Source organism: Quercus suber, unplaced genomic scaffold, assembly GCF_002906115.3.
Source record: "Quercus suber isolate HL8 unplaced genomic scaffold, Cork oak 2.0 scaffold_373, whole genome shotgun sequence".
Lineage (NCBI taxonomy): Eukaryota > Viridiplantae > Streptophyta > Magnoliopsida > Fagales > Fagaceae > Quercus > Quercus suber.
In genome coordinates, this window is record NW_027069825.1 from 158,681 (window position 1) to 173,085 (window position 14,405).

Consider the following 14,405-nt stretch of genomic DNA (forward strand, 5'->3'; position numbering starts at 1 on the left):
TGGGTTTTTTGTTGTGTTTGTGTTTCAGGCTGGGTTTCGGCCTCTTTCTACACATTGTGAATATGAGGTTTTGAAATTTTTGACCTGGGGCAAATTCATGTAGTTCATTCACAAGGCCCAAAATAGACCCTTAATTATGGTGATGAAATTCAACTCCACATTTTTGTCTATTCAAAATCAGTGCACTGCTTATTCTGAGATCAATTTTTTTTTTTAGATCTACTCTCTCTGGTTGTGTGGTGTTTAATGTTCTGTGCGGTGGTTTTGGTTGTGGATGTGTAGTAGTTTCCATGGCTGTGGGCATGTGGTGGTGGTTGTTATGGGTGGTTGTGGCTGTTGTTTATTGCAGCGGATATATTATTTTATTGTGTTGTTTATATTATTTTAATGTGTTGATTACTATAAAAAAAAAAAAAAACCATTGATATTGGGTGTCTTTGTTGAGATTAGTGCCCTAGAATCCTATTATATGATGTTATGTATGATATTATGTATGACATGATATATGATTTAATATTGTAATTAATAAAGTGTTTTATTATTATCTAAAATAATGTAACATGAATATTCGGACATTAGCATATAGTCCATGAGATGCATAGTATGTGATTTATGTGAAAAGTCACAGAAGATATAAATCACAAGTTCTTTGTAAACTCAGAATTTTAGTTCATAGTCGGTGATGAAATTGGGTATTTCATTTGCTAAGACTATAACATGTTAACTAAGATGATTTGTCTTGATCATAAAAGTGGGGACTTCTAGTTGATATGTTGATATGTTTTAAGAGTTAAGATATATTGAACTGGACCGCTGTGAGATTTATTATTCTCATAATGACTGTCAAATGAATAATAAATCTCACGACTTATATTTACATGAACTCTTAATCCTGAGAGAATAATGAACACATGACATGAACTGTAGGTTGTTTTGATATATCAGGGGTGAGATCTAAAGTAACGGTTAAGACCTCAGTATGTTGGCAGCCACATTTAGTGTTGATGGAACAATATTCTCAAGATGAAATTTATAATCTCTAATGGAGATACAAAATATTCCCTTGAGATAAGTTTAATGGGTTGTTATTCAGAATGTTAGGTCTAACTACTTTAGTAAATAGTTACTAAAGTATATATTTATGAAATTGGATTTCATAAATATATGATGAATAACTTAAAGGATTAAACTGGGTACTCAAGGATTAAGATGTAGTAATTTACAAAGTAGCAGTCTACTTTCATAACTTTGTATTACTACGAATATTTTATGAAGGGGTTTCATGTATAATAAAGTCTTGGAATATAATTTATTAATAAGGCATAGAGTGTAATTATATTTATATAGTGGTATTAAATATAATTAATGGTAATTTTGGACTTGTCAAGAATTGACAAAAAAGTCTAAGGCCCATTGAAGCTAGTGTTTTAATGGTCCCTTTTGGTCCCACTTCAAGCCACATACTAAAGCCTAATTGGAAAGGCCCAATAGGGCAGCCCAATTAGATAATCAATTAAATATAAAGGGAGACACATACAGAATTATTCATTAGAAAAAAAAAAGAAAAAATAAATAAAAAAAGACACCATTGTGAAATGGTGTGTATGTGTGAGTGAAGCCACTCGATTATTTCTCCCTTAGAAACTGATTGAGAGACCACACATCTTGGGCGTTAGTGGAATTGGAGTGAAGATTGAAAGTGTTCTTGAGAACATCTGATATTTGGTTTTGAAATTCACTGCACCAAGGTACACTTTTTTGTTCTATATTCTGAAACTTACACAATGCATGTTATCAATTTTGAATGAAATAGATCTGTTAATTTTCGCTGCGTACATGTATATTTCCAACAGTTTTGTAAAGTAAGGTGATAAAATAGGTAAAGTAAGTTTTTGAGGAGCTAAAAGCTAAAATTTTTAGCTTGACCAATGTAGATGCTCCAAACCCACAAAAAACACCCTCCAACAGCCTCTCTAACTATATATATATATATATATATTAGAGTTGTTACAGTAGCTCTCTTCAACTAGAGAGTACTGTAGCAACTACTGTAGCAACTCCAAACATTTTTCACTTTTAAAATTATCATCGGTTGAATAAATAATGATTCTTTCTCTCTCATCCCTTTTCTCTATCGTTCTTCACTCTCTCTTACTTCTTTATCTCAACGGTTACAAAGTAAAACATACCACAATCAGAACAAAAACACAAAACATAATCGAAAGATTTGAAACACAAAACTATCTTTCTCATAAGCCTAATGAAATCAAAACAATAAAAGCAAAAAAGAAAAAAAAGAAAGAAAAAGAAGACCCATTTGGGCCACATTTTGTTGGTGATAGGGAGGAGGACAAGTGGTTGTGGAGGCGGAGCAAATCAAGAAGATGAAGATGACTTAACTCTCTGTCCGATGTGAAGGATCTTCGTAGGTCTTTGTTCTCTCTCTCTCTCTCTGTGCCTGAGTTTTTGAGTTTCAGCTTGTGGACACCCTGGTTTTTCCTGACCCCGGGCAGTTAGGGGCCGTCACACATTGGGTCCTTGGCGACGTGACTCGTGGGTGATTGTGTATCTAGAGTGGGGTGTGTGTGTGAATCCCTTTTTCTTATTTTATTTTTAGAAGTCGCAACCAACCATTGGTTTTTTATTAGGTGTGATCGGTCATCTAGATGTCTAATTTATTTTAGGTTACCTAAATAACTAAACCAAATTTTAAAGGTTTATTAATCAAGGTAAACCAAACGTCTTTGAACCAAAGATCTTGAGTTCGGAAGTTTGGTTACATATGGGGAAGGTGTTAGGTACCCCACAACGCCTATCCAAATGATAGTATCTCATTTTAATTTATTGCCAACGTTAACTTTTTATAAAGAAATGGAATACTTGGTATTTTGATTTTTTTGAAAAGGTTTTTGCAAACAATATACATATATATACACGTGAGTAAATATTTACATATATCTAGCATATGAATAATAGCTCCTCGACAATATATACAACCAAAACATGCAAGATATGTACATAAATAACATGTGACAAAAGCATATAAACATATTATACAATAACATGTGAATATCTATTATATTCATAGCTAGTTTGTGAATACTAAGCTATACAAAAACAAATACGATAAAATGAAAGGAGAAGGTTGGAAGAATTGCATCTTGTTGTCATCCACCATTTTCTCATTTTTTGTTCATGCAAAAAAGATGACAAAAGAAGCTTGTTAGGGTCAAATATATTAGAGACAAATGTAAGCTTATTGGGTGTTCAAAGACTCAAAGAAATGAGCCTTGAACACAAAACTCACAAACTACCCCTATTATAAGAAAAGAGTTAGAAAAAGAAAAAAAAGAAAAAGAAAAAGCTACCAAGTTAACTTTTATTATTTTGGGAAAGCACATTTTTCTTAGAAAAGATATTATTATAATAATTATTATTATTTTACGTGTTCAAAGTTTCTTTTTAAGAAAACATTTTCATAAAAAAAAAAAAAAAAAAAAATCCTTTTTGAAAACTTTTATTTTTTTTTGAAGGAAGCAACCCCCTTTTTTGAAAACATGTATTTTTTGAAAGAAGCAAATTTTTTTGAAAACCTTCCTTTTTAAAAAACAAATATTTTTGACATATAAAAAAACTTTTTTGACATCACCTTCTTTAGAAAAACGTTTTTGAAAACATTTTGGGGAACATTTTATAACAACAAGACTTTGAAAACATTTCTTTTGTTTTGAAGTTTCGGCTCTCCTCTATAAAAATTTGTTTATTTTTATTTTTGAAAACAGTTTTCGGAAATAAGTAAACATATTTTTGGTTTTTCTTTTTTTAAAAGGGTTTTGAAAACAGTTTTTTTTTTTAAATAGATTTTATGAAGCATTTTTTTATTAAAAACAGTTTTTTTTTTTTTTTTTTTTTTGTTTAAAACTGTTTTGAAAACATTTTTTTATTATTAAAACAGTTTTATATCTTATTAAAAAAATTTGAAAATAAAAAACGTATTTTTTTTAAAACACTTTTTTAGAAAACACTTTTTTTAAAATTTTTAAAAAGTTTTAAAACAATTTTAAAACAGATTTTTTTTTTTTAAAGCACCTTTGAAAAAACTTTTTTTTTTAACAGAAGCATTTTTGAAAACACTTTAGAAAAATATATTGAAAACAAGTGGGCTATTTTTTTTAGGGTTTCATCAGGTTTCCTTTTAAAAAAAAAAAAATTCTTTGAAAACCTACTCTTTTTTTTAGAGGAGAGAGAAACATGAAGAAAAGCTTTTATTTTGAAAACTTTTGAAAGACAAAAGACATTTTAAAAAAAAAAAAACCTTAAAAAAAAGGAGTTTATTTTAAGAAAAAGTTGGAAAAAGATTTTAGAAAAAAAGCATTTTCTTAGAATAGGGATGTAGGGGAGATGTATACCCAAACATTTTTCTTTGTGGCACATTATCGACAAGAAAAATAACGAGACAACAATATAAAATAAAGTAAAGAAAAATAAAGCTTGAAAAGTAAAGACTTGAAATGTAAAATTTGAAATTTAAATGACAAGAAAATAAAAGCTTGGAATGTAAATGACATAAAAAGTAAAAGCTTGGAATATAGTAAAGTTGATTTAAAAGGTTTTTTTTTTTATTTTTTTTAATTTCCCCCTTTAATATAGTCTAATCTCTTTCAAGCCTTATGAATCTTTCAATATAAAGAAGTGGGAGTTCTAAGTCATCACTACTCTTATGAGACATCCCATATTGTGTTCTAATGGAGGTTTAAACACCATTAAAAAGGAATAGTAGAAAATCTTTTTTTTTTTTTTGTGTGTCTAGATATAATATATATATATATATGTGTGTGTGTGTGTGTGTGTGCGCGCGCGCACACTATATAGTGCAATAAAAGTAAAAGGGAAGGGGATGTGCAAGAAAATAATGGGATGACAAAAAAAATTAAAGGGCAAACGAGGAGTGCAATAAAATAAATGACAAGAATTTAAGGGGGTGAGGATAGCAACAATAAGATATATAACAAGAATATTGAAATAGAAGGTTAAAGATGAACACAAAATATACAAGAACAACAAGAGAATAAAACAAGTATTATAACAAGATAAAGAAAAGATTTATATATATATATATATATGAAGAGATGATTACAATATAAAGAGGGTGGGATGGGTTTAGTTGTTAAGGAACTAAACCCATTCCAAAACCTTACCCACAAAATACAACAAGCAAAGAAAGGATGAAGTTTTTTGTGTAGGGTTTCCTAGAGAGAAAGAAAGTTTTTTTTTTTTTTAATTATATTATGTTTCTAGGTATTTTTGGGACTCTCTCTCTCTCTCTCTCTCTCTCCTACTTCACTCTATTTTTTCCTCACTATTTTCCCTAGATTTTCCTACACACTTTCACTCACAATTTTTGCATCATTTTTCCAAAAATGCGCTAGGGGGTATTTATAGAAGGAATGAAGAAATGGGGGCTAGCACTAGTGTATAGGGTACACTAGTGCTAGTTGCCCCTTCAAAGAGGCGGCTAGCATTGGTGTACCGTGGTAAACCAATGCCAACTCCCTTTTTATCCGCCACGTTAATTTTTTTTTTTTTTTTTTTCTTGATTTCTGGCTTGATATTTGCGGCTGTTTGGAGGCCTTCCGAACTCTGTTTTCTTTGAATTTTATATGCACAGAAAGCTCTAGATGTCTAGTTTACAATGGTCCTAGTCTAGTTTGTTTTGGAGCTACGATTGTCAAGATATCGCTCAGAAGGAAGGTGACACAAAGTTGAAAATTCTAAACGTCTTTTCTTGAAAAATTCATATCTTTCAACCCGAAGCTGATATCGTCGAGCCTTTTTAATGAAAATTAGCCAGGAACTTTTTCATAAAGATGGTCCAACCTGTTTGTCCCAGTTCTTGACCAATCAGTCAATTTATTGCACAAAGTTGGGTAAAAAACTGTCAGCTTTCCTGAAAAATACAGTGAAGATTTTATTAGAGTTTTGGTATTTTTATGATATCTCTTCATCTTAACTCCAATTTTGGCCGTAAACTATCATTTCAAAGGGAAAATATGCCCTACGAGATAGTCAAAATTCAATATGATCCAATGGTCGGATCAAAAAGTGAACTTTTTGACATACCCGATTAGGGTTTTGGTCATATTTGTTGTAAAATAATTTTTCAAATGTTGTGACTTTTTGATTCACCGTTTAAACATGTTGTATTTATTTTTACCCTTTTTGGCTTTGAAATTCATGATTTTGCACATTTTCTTTTTTTTTTTTTTTTTTTTTTGGTTTTTGTTTTAATGCGTGAATCGGGGCAAGACAAAATACGGTATCAACACAATTCTTTGTTTTTTTTTTTGGAATTTTTTTTTTTTTTTGCAAAATAACACCATTTTTCTAACAATTTTGTTAGTTAGCAATGTTTTCAAACTTTTTAGGAAATCAACATCTCGAGTCTCTTAAACTCGAATTCACTATAACAACTCGAGTTCCATGTGCTGGCAAAATTGAGATGAAAAATTATCTACATGGAACTTGAGTTTTAAAGAGTCGAGTGCCGCTATAATTTTTTCTACTGTAATTTTTTTCTTCCTTTTAAACTGCAAGTCTGCAACACACTAAGGAATTACCCGTAAACTTGGAACTCGAGTTCCGTTGAGAATTTTATTTTTTTGGTTTTAAGCTGCCAACACCTAAGCTAAGCAAATCTCCTGTAATGGGGAAGATAATTAGAGCAAAGAAGGAATATATGTTAAAGACAAGAAGATCTTTTTGCTGAATATACATTAAGACAAGACAAGCTTCAGGAATGCTTCATTTCTCCTTGAATGACACCTGGCTATTGAGTTGTCAACTTGCATGCTTCTTCAACAATATTTTGCTGCCACCTAATTCTGTCAATTGTTTCTTCACACTTAAAAGATGGGCGCCATAAACAATTGCTTCTTCACACTTAGGTAACCACTTTAACAAAGATGGGCGCTAGGAGATTGCTTCAAGGAACTCAAGTCTTAGACTTGAGTTCCTTAGCTGGGACTTGAGTTCCACGTGGATTAAAATTCCACATTAGCTGGGACTTGAGTTCCACGTGGATTAAAATTCCACATTAGCATTGCCAGCACATAGGTCTCAAGTTTCTAAAGTGAACTCGAATATAAGAGACTTGAGATGATATTTTTCTAAATAGTTTGGAAACATTGTTAATTAATGAAATTATTAGAAAATTGTGTTAAATTGAAAATCTTTTTTTTTTTTTCCTGAATAGTTTCAGCTCTTTATTTGAGTCTTTGAGTTTGAGATGAAGATATTTTCTATTCTAAACTTTTGGTAAGCGGTGGAGAATTGGTTTGTAATTATAAAGGAATGTGTGTGGTGAAAACAATGAGTTGTAAATATGAAAGGGATGTGTCCGTGTGTGGTGGAAAATTGGGTTATGATAATTAGAAAAAATTACGATAAGATACCTTTTTTTCATTTTAGAAAAAAAAAGGGCTAATGATAAATTAATGAATAATAATAAATAAAATTCTCTTAAAAAAGAATAATAATAATCCCAATAAAGGTAAAACTAATGAATTTTTAAGAGAAAAGTTAATGAGCTAAATTCATTCTAGATCACATAAATTTGATAAATTTCAAGACTAAGATAGATTTGATAAATTTTAGATTAAAAAAAAAAAAAACTAGTACAAGGATACCATAAATTTGATAAATTTTAAATTATAATAAACACTAACAACTCACTATATTGTTATCTCAAGTTCTTCAAGAGATCCATTAAAAGAAAAGACCACCCAAAGATTTAGAGAAAAAAAAGGAGATTGCTTCAAGGAACTCGAGTCTTAGACTTGAGTTCCACGTGGATTAAAATTCCACATCAGCGTTGCCAGCACATAGGTCTCGAGTTTCTAAAGTGAACTCGAATATAAGAGACTTGAGATGATATTTTTCTAAATAATTTGGAAACGTTGTTAATTAATGAAATTATTAGAAAATTGTGTTAAATTGAAAATCATTTTTTTTTTCCTGAATAGTTTCAGCTCTTTATTTGAGTCTTTGAGTTTGAGATGAAGATATTTTCTATTCTAAACTTTTGGTATGCGGTGGAGAATTGGTTTGTAATTATAAAGGAATGTGTGTGGTGAAAACAATGAGTTGTAAATATGAAAGGGATGTGTCCGTGTGTGGTGGAAAATTGGGTTATGATAATTACAAAAAATTACGATAAGATACCTTTTTTTCATTTTAGAAAAAAAAAAGGACTAATGATAAATAAATGAATAATAATAAATAAAATTCTCTTAAAAAAAGAATAATAATAATCCCAATAAAGGTAAAACTAATGAATTTTTAAGAGAAAAGTTAATGAGCTAAATTCATTCTAGATCACATAAATTTGATAAATTTTAAGACTAAGATAGATTTGATAAATTTTAGATTAAAAAAAAAAAAAACTAGTACAAGGATACCATAAATTTGATAAATTTTAAATTATAATAAACACTAACAACTCACTATATTGTTATCTCAAGTTCTTCAAGAGATCCATTAAAAGAAAAGACCACCCAAAGATTTAGAGAAAAAAATAAAGAAATAATATTTAAATGAGATAGAGAAATGATAGAGAGCCTAGTCAATGTAACTATTCATTCTCCAAACAATACAAATATTTGGAGAAGATACTAGAGATGCTCTTATACACTCTATTGTTCACTAATTGCAAAATTAAAGCAAAATTACACAGTTAGTCCTTGAAATTTACTTACTAAACGCTTTTGGTCCCTTAAGTTTTGAATGAGTACAATTGGTCTCTAAAGTTGAAAAAATAAGTTCTATTAGTCTTTCCATTAACATGAGTTATTTTTTTGCCTATGTGTCTAACAAAATATTGATGTAGCATTTTTTTAATGAGATTGCAAATACCATAGTTGTGCCACATCAGTTATTTAAAAACTAAATTGCCCATAAGATTTAGTTTTACTAATAGAATTTAAAAATTGATAAAAAAAATAGAATTTAAAAGGTAAAAAAAAAACTAAAAACTAAGACAGCCATATTTTAAAAAACCCCAATCTCATTGTTGATTCTAGATTTCTTCATTTGAAACAAGTAGTATAGGCAGCAATGGAAAGAGGTTTGTGTGGATATGCATAATTAGAATCTTGAGTTCGGATCAACAAGTTAGAGGGGAGGGGTTAGTCAAATGCTTAATTGCATGTGTTTTGCTGGAGGTTGAGGTGAGAATTTCAGTATTTTCAAGAAGTAGCTATGGGAGATGATGAAGCTGAATCCCCAATTTGGGTGCAGTTCAAGATTGAAGCCGCTGTGAGGAAGAAGTCTAGAGTTGACGATGAGACGAGGGATTTTTGAAGATTTGGATGTTTTAGTTAAAAAAAAAAAAAAAATCTTATTTGTGTTTAATTTTTATAAATAAAATGAATTAGTAAAACTAAATCTAACGTGGCAATTTAGTTTTTAATAACTAATGTGGGACTGTTACGACATATTCCTATCATTAAAAAAATGTCACATCAATATTCTCAAACACATAAGTAAAAAAAAAAATTAACAAAAAAATCAATAATACTCATTTTTTTTTTTAACTTGACTCTCATTCAAGACTTGGGAGGCCAAAAATGCTAACTAAGTAAATTTTAGGACTAACACTGTAGTTTAGCCTAAAATTAAATGAGATTAAATTCTGTAAATATGTGATATAAAATTCATGTTTTATTCCTCTAATTATAGCATATCACATTACTATACCTAATCAATTTTAATATGCATATATAAATCCAAACAAATTAGAATTTTAGGTTTTATAAAAAAAAAATTAGGAGTTTAGGTTTTCTCCCCAAAAAAATTAAAGTTTAAGGGTGATACAATATATTAAATTTTTAAGTAAAATATTGACGTGTGACAAAAAAAAATCCTATTTTATTGCTCACTTCGAGTCTCTCTCTCTCTCTCTCTCTCACGTCTCTCACCCACTCCCCTCTCTTCTCCCTTTCTCTCTCCTCTCTGTCTCTTCTCTATCTTCTCTCCGTTTCTCTCTCCTCTTTCTCGCCTCACTCACTCCTTTCTCTCGGTTTGAAGGCGACGGCGGCAGCAACGATGGAGATGGGCGTTGGGAGCAAAGAAAATCCCAGAAGTTGGTCATTCCAGGTAGTTTCTGGCTCTGCTGAGCATCCAAATTTCACATTTCTGGACTGCATCAACTTGGGTGATTTTTAACCTCAAGTTATTATTGAAATCTGGATTTTTACCACCACCATTAATGATTCCAGTTTAGAGAGTCTCATCTGGGTTATAAGCAAGAGAAAATTTTGCATAGACATCTTGGTTATCATAGATACATATGTTGTGAAAGTTTCTACCATGATGAACATAATGTCAAGAATCCCTGAAAACTCGGATTCATCATCAGAATGATGACTCATTCTGTTTGAACTTGGGTTATAACGGAACCCAGTGGTTTGATTGAATGAACCCATTGCAATTGTTGTATTGCAAAATAGTTTGATATGATTGGTAAAGTAGTTTTAAAATGACAAAATGAGACTTTTTTTTTTTAAGCAGAGGTATGGGAAGGTGGGCCCTCTGAGACAACCTAAACTTAATCTCTGCGTGGAGTAAGAGCATTGGTTTCTAAAAAATATCTCATTTTACCCGTTTCTTAATTTGAGTGCACTTCCAGGTGTTGGTACTGGAGCAGCCTACATATGTTTACTGGGTCTCTTCTCCAGAATCAACAATTTGCTCTTTCATCAGTAGTCTTTTTGTGTTTATGTTATCAGTCAAAAAGAGTTCCTTTTCTTGGTTATCAAAAAAAATCAAAAATCAGAAAGAGTTCCATTTCCAATTATGGCTCGGGCTCTTGTTTCTACCATCGTTGACCAGCTTGGTTCACTCATTGCTTCAGAGTTCAAGGACCGTCTTGGTTCACTTTTTGCTTCGGAGGTCACGTCCATTGTAAATGTCGAGGAAGAAGTTGAAAAGCTTAAACTCAAATTCCAAGCAATCCAGGCAAAGCTCGACGATGCAGAGGAAAGGCAAGTGAAGGAGAAAGCAGTGAAGCTTTGGTTAGAAAGGCTCAACGATGTATCCTACGAGATGGGCGACGTGTTGGATGAGTGCAACACTGCCAAGATCAAAGCAGATATTGAGAAAAAAGAAGAAGAAGCTGAAACTAGTACTGCGAAGAGGAGGAAGGTATTGTCCCTACCCAACTTGAATTCCTCAGTTTCTACTGTTTTTCAGCGTCGTGATATTGCTCTTAAGATAAAAGAAGTTATGCTAAAGTTAGATGAGATTGACAGAGAGGGGGATATGTACCAGTTTGTACTGACTAGTGGCAACGAAGAAGTTGTGAGACCACCAACTGATTCCCATGTAGATGTGTCAAACATTCTAGGTCGTGATAAGGTTAAGGGTGATCTAGTGAGCATCCTATTGGAAAGGGGTAATGAAGAAGAAAGAAGCCCCCATGTCATCTCTTTAGTGGGCATGGGTGGTGTTGGAAAAACTACTCTTGCCCAACTAGCATATAATGATAGTGAGTTGAATTTGGCCCATTTTGAGAAAAAAGGGTGGGTTTGTGTTTCTGATCCTTTCAATAAGTTTATGGTTGCCAAAGCAATCATTCAAGCTTTTGAAGGTGATGACTCCAACATTACTCAATGGCCGAGTCTAATGGATAAAATGTGTGAATTGATTCGTGGAAGGAAGCTTTTTCTTGTCTTTGATGATGTATGGACTGAAGACTCCACGTTGTGGGAGCCATTCAGACTTGCACTCCAAAATGCTGCCCAAGGAAGTAGAATTCTAGTCACTACACGCAAAAATAGAGTTGCAGACATTATGGAAAGTACAGCAAGGATCAATTTGGGGCAATTGTCTGACGATGACTGCTGGACGATTTTTAGTACAATAGCCTTTTCTGGCAGGGATTCTAACCAATGTAAGGAATTAGAAGACGTAGGTAGGAAAATATCAAAGAAGTGCAAAGGCTTGCCCCTTGCTGCAAGAACTCTGGGGAGTCTCATGTGCTTCAAGAGTCAAAAGGAACAATGGGAGATGGTTCTATATAGTAGATTATGGGAATTACAAGACGTTGAAAGAGGGCTTTTTGGGCCGTTGTTAATGAGTTATTATGATTTGCCCTCACCACTGAGACGATGTTTCTCATATTGTGCTGTCTTTCCAAAAGATTATTTCTTTTCTAAAGAGGATTTGATATCTATGTGGATGGCACAGGGTTATATTAAGTCGAATGCAAACAAGGAGAGAATCGTGGCAAGAGATTACTTTGAAATTTTACTCGTTCGCTCTCTCCTCCAAGTTTTGGGGGATTATGGATATGCTGACAATTTTATGAGGTTCAAAATGCATGATATAGTGCACGACTTGGCAAAATTCATGGCAAAAAACGAATGCATCACAATCAATGGTTACGAAGAGTCGGGGTCAATTCTTCAAAATGCTCGGCATTTGTATTTAGAAATTCCAAATAATGCTCAGATTCCTGAGTCCATCTATAGCACAAAAACTCTACGCACCCTCATCTTTGTAGGTTATAGTGATCATAACTTGTCCAGGTTGTTCCAGCATTTTAGATGTTTACGGACATTAACTTTGAGTAGTCAATATGGTAAGTTAAAGGAAATTCCAAATGCAATAGAAAATTTGATACATTTAAGGTATCTCAAAATACATAATTACCATGGAGACGGATTACCTAAAAACATCTGTAATCTATGCAATCTACAAATTTTGAAGATTAAAGTTGGTAGTGAAGATGGGTTCATGAAATTACTGCAGGGGATGAGTAAACTGATTAACTTAAAACATCTTATTTTGAAAGAAGAAGGTTATTGGACTCATCAGTTTGAGTTTCCAAGAGGGATTGGGAGATTGAGTTCTCTTACAAAATTAAGTCGTTTCTATGTAGGTGGCAAGGATGATAGCCAAAGATGTGAACTCGGAGAATTAAAAAATTTAAACCACCTTCAAGGAACTCTTAAAATATATGGACTGGGGAACGTGGTAGATGCATGTGAGGCAAAGAATGCAGAGCTGAAGAAGAAGATAGGCCTTCGTGATTTGGATCTAAATTTTTTTGGAGATAACATAGAGAATCATGGAGGAAGAATGGAGACTGATGTATCAGTTCTGAATACCTTAGAGCCACCTCCAGACTTGGAGAATTTAGCAATTCATTGGTACTGCGGCACCACAATGTTCCCTAATAATTGGATAATGTCCCTAGCCAAATTGAAAAGGCTTACTCTGAGAGGTGGCCTAAATTTAGAGCGTTTACCTCCTTTGGGAATGCTTCAGTTCCTTGAATATTTAGGGATAGGTTATGATTTTCCATTAAAAAAGGTGGGTGTTGAATTTTTGGGAATAGAATTTGAAAACAAGAAAGACGGCATGATAAAAATATTCCCAAATTTGAAAACTCTCCGGTTTATGTGTTTGCACAAGTGGGAAGAATGGATTGGGGTTGAAGGGCAAGAAGAGGAAGATTGTATTGTTATAATGCCCCGTCTTCAAAAGTTGGTAATTCACCAGTGCCCAAAGTTGAAGTCGCTGCCGGACTTCCTTTTTAAAACTTCATTACAGGAGTTTCAGGTGAATAGCAGCTCAATTCTCCGCAAACGTTATCAAAGATTTCCTACATCCCAAACATCAGGATTAATTATATTGAAGTGCAGAGAGACGGTCAAGAAGTTAATCGACAAGGTAACTTTTTTTGCTGCTTCTCAATTCCTCCTTTCATTTTGCAACCAAAAAAAAAATCAATTAATATTCTTATTTTCTGCCAAAATTTCCCACCGGGAAATAATTACTAACAACCTAGGTTGATGAATTTATCAAATTCTCAATAATTTATGGTTTAATGTTTATGTGGATCTTGCCCATTTTCTTCATTTCAGCCATGATGAAGAAGAGTTTCACCAAGAATAGCATGTCTGATGACGAAGAAGAGGGCGAATGATCTTTGTGGTTCACAAATTTTAGCTACAAGTAGAGATTTATGTGTGTGTCTACATCGCTAAAGTTCATTCTTGGATTGATTAAGTGTTGCAGAAGTCTGATGCAGTCACGGGTAATTTCTTCCATATTAGAATAAATTATTAATTAATTATCCTGCTTATCTCTCAAAAATAAGTTCATTGCAAAATTGTGCAATATCCATCATCGCAAATATATTATATATATTTGTGATATATATAATATATGTGACGAGAAATTTGGAAGTTTGTAGTTTCTTATCTTCTCTTTTAAAGGTATATCTACATATTCTTCTTAATCTTCAGTTCGGAGATAGTTTTTTCTTACTGTTTTGTGTGTCTGTAAAAACCCCATGCTAAAGATTTACTTTGTTGGCCTCATTTTAAACCAGAAATCAAATT

At 32.3% G+C, this 14,405-nt stretch overlaps 1 protein-coding gene across 1 annotated transcript in view; it reads left to right on the top strand.

The window, feature by feature from the left end:
- The first annotated feature begins 9,946 nt into the window (after nt 1–9,946).
- The window catches only part of LOC111983056 (putative disease resistance protein RGA3), a 48,547-nt gene continuing 44,088 nt past the window's right edge, over nt 9,947–14,405 (top strand). Inside the window, exons 1-3 of the mRNA XM_065760603.1 lie at nt 9,947–10,152; nt 10,685–13,731; nt 13,926–14,098. Of these exons, the coding sequence (XP_065616675.1) occupies nt 10,852–13,731; nt 13,926–13,931 (2,886 nt within the window). The 5' untranslated portion in view covers nt 9,947–10,152; nt 10,685–10,851 and the 3' untranslated portion in view covers nt 13,932–14,098. The remainder of the gene's footprint in view (nt 10,153–10,684; nt 13,732–13,925; nt 14,099–14,405) is intronic.